Source organism: Camellia sinensis, chromosome 14 (assembly GCF_055761805.1).
Source record: "Camellia sinensis isolate YWXY chromosome 14, ASM5576180v1, whole genome shotgun sequence".
NCBI lineage: Eukaryota > Viridiplantae > Streptophyta > Magnoliopsida > Ericales > Theaceae > Camellia > Camellia sinensis.
Genome location: NC_138974.1, coordinates 11,550,148 through 11,558,010, shown reverse-complemented (window position 1 = coordinate 11,558,010; position 7,863 = coordinate 11,550,148). Strand labels below are relative to the sequence as shown.

The 7,863-nt window shown below is 35.2% G+C and overlaps 1 protein-coding gene across 1 annotated transcript in view; it reads left to right on the top strand.

Moving 5' to 3' along the window:
* LOC145807496 (uncharacterized) overlaps positions 1–7,863 on the top strand; it is a 30,267-nt gene continuing 22,404 nt past the window's right edge. The window contains exons 1-2 of the mRNA XM_082905832.1: positions 1–500; positions 7,335–7,485. Coding sequence (XP_082761958.1) covers positions 402–500; positions 7,335–7,485 — 250 coding nt within the window. The 5' untranslated portion in view covers positions 1–401. The remainder of the gene's footprint in view (positions 501–7,334; positions 7,486–7,863) is intronic.

Here is a 7,863-nt window from a genome sequence, read left to right as displayed (position 1 = left end):
AATTTTTTAAACTATTTATGATTTTTTTTTTTGGCTCTGAGTATTTATTTATTTATTCTTCATATTTAAGTCCATCTCTATTTTTAGTTTTAAATGCAGTATAAATTTTGTCAAATTTTAAAAAGAAAGTTCATTATAAAAACAAGAAAAAAAAAAGACAAATAAATGTGCTATTTTTTTATTTTATTTTATTTATTTATTTATTTTTTCTGGTCTTCAATTGCGTCGTGCATTCGTTAACCCAACAAAAACCCAGAACCCTCTTCCCAAACAAACAAGGACTAAAGAAAGAAAGAAAGAAAGAGAGAGAGAGAGAGAGAGAGAGAGAGAGAGAGAGTGGAGCTTTTAGATATATATAGGTGCTAGGAATTGAGCGTAACCCTGACGGTAAAGGAACAACGATGAAGAAGAATATCCCTCTGCTTCTGATGGGTTGTGGAGGTGTTGGACGTCAACTCCTCCAACACATTGTTTCCTGCAGATCTCTTCATTCCAAACAGGTATCTTCATCGTCAACAATTTTTGAAATTTGGGTTCACTTATACTTATTCATCTAATTTATCTATGTACTGTGCATATACATGGTTTTGAAATGCCATTACTGTGTATTTCAAAAGAAATTCACTTTGTTTGTTTGTTTTTGGGCAAACCCAAAAGGGTATTATTATTTGTTATTCTATTTATCTGCGATAATCATCATCATTGCTTTATTACTACTCTACTGTCTGATACGAATCTAGTTTTTCTATGAAATCTTTAAAGATCACTATTTGGTATATGATCAATGAGGGAGGGCCTGTTTAGATGCAGTTTATCAATTCATGGTTTCCAATTTTAAAATTAAAATATCAGAAATGCAAGAGTAAGCACACTTGTTTAGTCAGTTTTGGTGAAGGAAATGAAAACAACAGTGGAGGTGGAAAAAATAAAAATAAAAATAAAGAGAGAAGAAAACATACAAAAATAAACAAATTTAAGTGGAGTGAAGCTTTTAGAAACAGAAAGAATTAACGTGTATGGCCGAGAAATGTGATGGCCCCATTATGAATACTTATATCATTTAAATTTGTAAATTTGTCGGCTAAGAATGACTTCATTGAAGAAAAATGGGGGCACTTCCATAGTTGATTGTATGGGATTCGTACTTTTAATCTAAATTGTGATGGTGGGCACTTCGTTTAGTTTTGATCCCATGAACAATGAGAATTTGGATTTGAGGAAGACAAAGGGCTATCCAATAACCACCAGATGTTAACCACATTCTTAATTTTTTTTTGTAAGAAGTGTGTTAGGTTCCGTTTTGTTCAAGTGAAATTATTTCAGCAGAAACTTCAACCTGTGAAGAGTATTAAGTTCAAATGTGATCGGGGCCGACCTAGAGGTAAGGCCACCAAGGAGGCCGCCTTGGGCCCCCAAATTCTGTGGAAAAATTAGGCCCCCCCGAATGATTTAGTTTGTATGTTAGGTTTGATTCATTGAAATGAAATTATCATTCTATCATAATGTTTATTTTCACGTTTGGTTTACTAAAAAAATGATGAAAAAATATTACAAATAGAATCATCATTGTGAAAAAATATTACAAATAGAATCATCATTGTGAGAGAATAGTCATTCTATAAAGAGGATGAAAAATTACCATTCCATTCTATTTAATTTGATTCCAATGAACCAAACATTATATTATTATATTAGTAGTTTAAAAATAAAGTTTCATTCGCTATGTTTGGTTTCACTTTTCAAAAACACTTTTCAGAAAATTCTACTTTCTTATTTTTCGTGTTTTTTTGTTTTTACTGATTTTTTTTAATATTTTAAGCAATTTTTTTAATTTTTAGGCATACCTAACTTAGATGTTTCTAAAAAGTAAAAAATTTGTGAAGAAAACCTTTTAAAAATTCACTAAATACCCAAAATACAAAAAAAATACGAGAATTCAGTACATTTTTTGTATTTTTATGTATTTATTAATTTTTTAAAATATTTTTTCACAAATTTTTTACTTTTTAGATACATCTAAGTAAGGTGCATCTAAAAAGTAAAAAAAATGTTTAAAATTTAAAAAAGATTCACTAAAAACAAAAAAACACAAAAATAAAAAAATTTAGTTTTCAAAAACTTAATTCAAAAAACTCAAACCAAACACACTGATTGATTTTTATTTTTATTTATTTATTTTTTTCAATAAAATAATGAAGTGGTGAATTATTTAATAGTTATGGATGGTTATTTGCTAAATGTATGGATTATTTAGAATATTGTCGAATATATCAGTTACATTTGCCTCTTAAGGAATAATTTTTTTAAGCTGAAGTTGATCAAATTTTACATTCAATCAGTTACGTCATAAAAAAATTTAAATAAATCAGTAAAATTACCCATAAAAAATGTGCAAAATCTATTTCAACTTGTAATTGTTGTGAAAAATAAATTATAATCGAATTATTCACTAACATAATAGTTTCAAATTCAATTTATCACCTAATATTTTAAATAATTTTTGTGCATAGCATGGGTAAAAAATTAATCAATGTGTTTGGTTTCAGTTTTCTAAATTCAGTTTTCTGAAAACTGAGTTTTTTGTTTTTTGTGTTTTTAATGAATATTTTTAAAATTTTAAGTAATTTTTTTTACTTTTTTATATGCACCTTACTTAGATGTATCTAAATAGTAAAATATTTGTGAATTTTTTTTTAAAAAAATTAATAAATACACAAAAATACAAAAATGTACTGAATTTTCATAATTTTTTTTGTATTTTTTGGTATTTTGTGTATTTTTTAAAGATTTTTTTCACAAATATTATACTTTTAAAGTGTATTTATGTTAGGTGTGTCTAAAAATTAAAAAAAAAATGCTTAAAATATTATAAAATTCATTGAAAACATTAAAATACGAAAAATAAAAAAATTAAATTTTCTGAAAACTGTTTTCTGAAAACTAGAACCAAACAAGCTGAATAATTTTAGTATTTATATATGCAAGCAAATTTTGTATTGTGGGTACAAAAAAAAAAAAAAAAAAAAATTAAAAAAAAATTATGTATAAAGGCCCCATTTTTTAACTTTGCCTTAGGCCCCCCCATAAAGTTAGGGCCGACCCTGAATGTGATAAAATCTAACTGAAAGTACAGGATAGAATATATCTATGGTAAAAGATCATTTAAATTATATAGAGCATTCAAGAACCTTATTTTTTATTTTGTTTCTCTGAAAAGTACTTTTTAAATGGCAAGTTGGCAATCCAATGATGGCAACTGTCTTGGTTTGCTTTTTTTTTTTTTTGTTTTTTGTTGTCGTTGTTGTTGGTTTCCTTCCATTTTTATTTTATTTTCTTTTATTATTATTGTAGAAATTTAATGTATAAAGAGAAATAGAGAATTGTATTATTGATTGATGTATATTGATATATATTACAATGATTCATGATTCCTATATATAGAAGAGGGTGAGTGTGTAGTAGGTAAGGAGTAGGTGAAGTGGAGGTGGTAGTGGTGTAGTGGGTTAGGTTTAGTGGAGTAGGTGAGGTGGTAGTGGTGTAGTGGGTTAGGTTTAGTGGAGTAGGTTTAAGTGGGTGAAGTAGGTGGAGAGTAGGTGGATTTTAACAGCCCCCCGCAAACTCAAGGGGGATAGGAACTAACCAACTTGAGTTTGGAGAGAGTAACAAAACAAGAAAATACATAAAAATAAAAGAGGATAAGAGACACTGTATGGTCGTGTCAGACCATTGGTGAAGACACTGGATGGTGGTGTCATAACGTTGTAGAGGACACTGTATGGGGGTGTCATAACCATGTAGAGGACACTGTATGGTGGTGTCATAACGGTGTAGAGGACACTGGATGGCGGTGTCAGACCGATGTAGAAGACAGTTTATGGGGTCATGTCGGACCGTTGTAGCAGACAATGTTGTGACAGTTTACGGAGTCTTGCTGGACCCTTGTAGAAACTAACCGGAATCAATGTCGGGACAGTTTACAGAGTCTTGTCGGACCCTTGTAGAAACTAACCGGAATCAATGTCGGGACAGTTTATAGAGTCTTGTCGGACCCATGAAGGAGCTAACCGGAATCAATGTCGGAACAGTTTACAGAGTCTTGTCGGACCCCTAAAAAGTCGCACCCTTAAAAGGTGTGCCCAATCTGTCAAAAGGCGTGCCATCAAAAGGCGTGCCCAATCTATAAAAAGGCGTGCCATCAAAAGGCGTGCCTATCAAAAGGAGCGCCCATGTTGTCGGCGAGCGCCGAGAGGCGCATGATGCGCGTGTCTGCCTCGGCTATATAACCAAGGTTGAGGCGGAGGCTGTGCAAACCAGTCTGAAACCGCCGAAAATCCTTTGAAAAAACTCTTCCTTTGCTGAGAGAGAAACTCTGTAATACTCTGTAACCAACCCGTCTCTGAAACACTCAGCAACATGGCCTCTTCTTCCCGTCCAGCTACCCAGAACATGGCCTCCTCTTCCCGTGGTCTGCTCACGCTCTTTCCAGAACTGAACGAGTCCACAAGAGAAATAACTGGTGCAGTGGCCAGTGAACCTCAACCAAACACCTCTGGTTTTGCTCCGTTGAACTTTCCGATGCGGTCGGTGGAGCAAAAAATGGCGGTGCAAACTGATATTGAGGCCAATCAGTATACTCTGAAGTCATGTGTGGAAACCATGACTGCGGTCACAAACTTGTCGCACCGGCTGCAGAGCAGGACAAATGAGGTGCAACAGTTAAACTCCCAGCTGGCTCTGCTCCAACGCATGTATAAGGATGCGCGAGCAGAGATAAGTGTGCTGAAGGCAGAAAATAAGGAGCTGAAGCGGAAGGCCACCGTGATGTTCCGATTTGGAGGGCCGCCATATGCTGCAGTGGAGGAGCAGGGAGTAGTGATCGTGCCCAGTGGAGTGGGAAACACGGAGGCAACACCGTCAAGGACCGCACAGGACGAAGGCAAGAAGAAAAGACCGGCGGAATAGGTGAAAAAGTGAGGTCGGTGGGTGGCCGTCTGCAGAAAAGAAAACAAATCTTGTGGTGTTGTGGTTTGTGTTGTTGTGGTTGTTTTTTTTTTTTTTTTTTTAAATTGTGATCGGGGTTGATCCCTGAGATGAATAAAAGATGGTTTGGTGTGCAAAGCTATATGGTATGAATAGAATTTGAAAAAGATTAAAAAATAATGTGAAAGAAAAATAAAGAAAGAAATAATAAAAATATATTTGAAATCAAAATGAAAGATGGGGGAAATAAGGAAAGTGGTTTGGAGAAAATAAATAAAAATAATGGATTTTGAAATCAAACGGAGGAGAGAGAGGGGACAAGCCCATGTGAGAGAAAGAGGGGAAAAATGATAGCCGATGCACCCAAAAATAATCTAGCTGCTATCCACAGGCGCTTAGGGGAAGGAAATGGTAGCAAGAGACGGCCAACACCATATATGGCTATAGCAAAGAAATGGAGTATCAAGCTCAATGGGCTAGGATTTAGACCAGAGAGTAAAGCCACTGGTCCTGTTGAACACACACCTCCAAGGCTCAAATAATCAAAACATGCTTCACGCATTTCCTTCCTTGCTTGATCAGGAGATGCACAAAACACCTTATACAGGGCTCCAGTCATTCCTCCACCAGTTAAAGGATGACGCATGTTGAAAGCATCACCTATTAATAGTGCTCCAGGAGTAGGGTAAGGAGCAGCTGGCATACTTCTATTGGGCATTGTTCTAATACTTCCCTTATCAATTGCAGCTATAAATGAATCATGCAGCTCAGGTGGAACCTGGGGAGCCACCAGAGGGAAGCAAAGCCGAAGGCTGCTGCAAAGCCGAAGGCTGTAAAAGCGAAAAAGGAAAAGAAGGCTCCGGCTAAGACAAAAGCTGCTGCGCCAAAAGCTAAAACCGCTGTGAAGCCCAAAAGCTGCTGTGAAACCGAAGGCTGCTGTGAAGCTGAAAGCTGCAGTGAAGCTCAAGGCTGTGGCGAAGCCCAAACCAAAGCCGAAGGCGAAGGATCCTAACAAGAGGCAAATGAGCATGGAGGAGAAGCATAGATTGAGTGTTGGGTTGCAGAGTTTGCCCCAGGAAAAGATGCCACAGTTAGTGCAGATTATGAAGAAGAGGAATTCACATTGGCCTCAAGAGAGAGGATTTAGGCAGTGATGGGAAGGTATACGTAGAAAATAAGCGGAATAGGTTGAGGTCCGGCGGGCGGCCAAGGCGAGGTTGCCGCCCGCCGGTGAAACGAAAAATACTAAGTGCTTAACCTTGCTCTGATACCATGTAGAAATTTAATGTATAAAGAGAAATAGAGAATTGTATTATTGATTGATGTATATTGATATATATTACAATGATTCATGATTCCTATATATAGAAGAGGGTGAGTGTGTAGTAGGTAAGGAGTAGGTGAAGTGGAGGTGGTAGTGGTGTAGTGGGTTAGGTTTAGTGGAGTAGGTGAGGTGGTAGTGGTGTAGTGGGTTAGGTTTAGTGGAGTAGGTTTAAGTGGGTGAAGTATTTTTTTCCTGGCTCGTTTTAACATTGATTTTGCTTTTGTTGTTGTCAATTATCATTGACTAAATTCCTTTTAGCATTGATTTTACTTTTGTTGTCATGACTGTATTGTCAATCATGGGCCTCTGAATTAGATGGAAGACTCTATGAGGTAATTCACTTAAGGGGATATCAAACACCCTGTGATTACTGTATTAGTTTGTTATACTATTTGAATTAAGTGGAAAGGGAATATAATGCAACAAGACTGCGTCTTGGTTTCAACAACATTGAATTCTATGATTTATGAGTGTCTTTTGCGCTTGTGCATACTTACATCTACGGCCAACCATTGAGTTGTACAGAATACCGGGGAATGTGTAAAGTCTATGGATTTATGTTTGATCTAAAAATTTGTAATTCTGGTAATTTGACATTCGTGTAGATTTTCCCTTCAAAAATTTGTAATTCTGGTAATTTGACATTCGTGTAGATTTTCCCTTCAATAACTAAATAAATTGTGCATTTGATGGCATGACCTTCATTAAGGCTTGCCATTCGTAGGATGGATTTTTGTTTGATGGCTCTCTTAACATTACGTTCTCTATTTTATAATTTGAATTTTTTAATTTTTTAAGATTAGGGTGATGTGGGAATTCTTCAAAGCATGGGAAATTAAGCTTTTTCTTCTCTCAAGCGTCAATGGTGCCACTTATAGTCTTATGTGCTTGTTTGAAGCTTCAATATTAGATTGATCTCTTCAAAAACAAAACATGGTTAGATATGAAATATAAATAATTTTATGCTTATGTTTTTGACAAATTTAATTTGGGGATAGCAATTTTTGAGTATACTATACTTGATTGACAGGGAGTGCACTTGCGTGTTGTGGGAATATGTGATAGTAAATCATTACTTGTTGCATCAGATGTGCTCACAACGGAGTTGGATGATACCACTTTGACGGAAGTTTGCCTGGTCAAGTTGAAAGGCTCTTCTCTACTGACACTTGGTAATTCAGGTAATTACATTTTGTTTTGTTTTTTGTTTTTTGTTTTTCTTAATATATGTTAAAACCTATCACCTACTTCACCCACTTAAACCTACTCCACTAAACCTAACCCACTACACCACTACCACCTCACCTACTCCACTAAACCTAACCCACTACACCACTACCACCTCCACTTCACCTACTCCACCTACCACCTACTCTTCTATATATAGGAATCATTGTAACATTCAATAAATCAAAATAAATCAATCAATAATACAATTCTCTATTTCTCTTTATACATTAAATTTACTTCACCTACTCCACCTACCACCTACTCTTCTATATATAGGAATCATTGTAACATTCAATAAATCAAAATAAATCAATCAATAATACAATTCT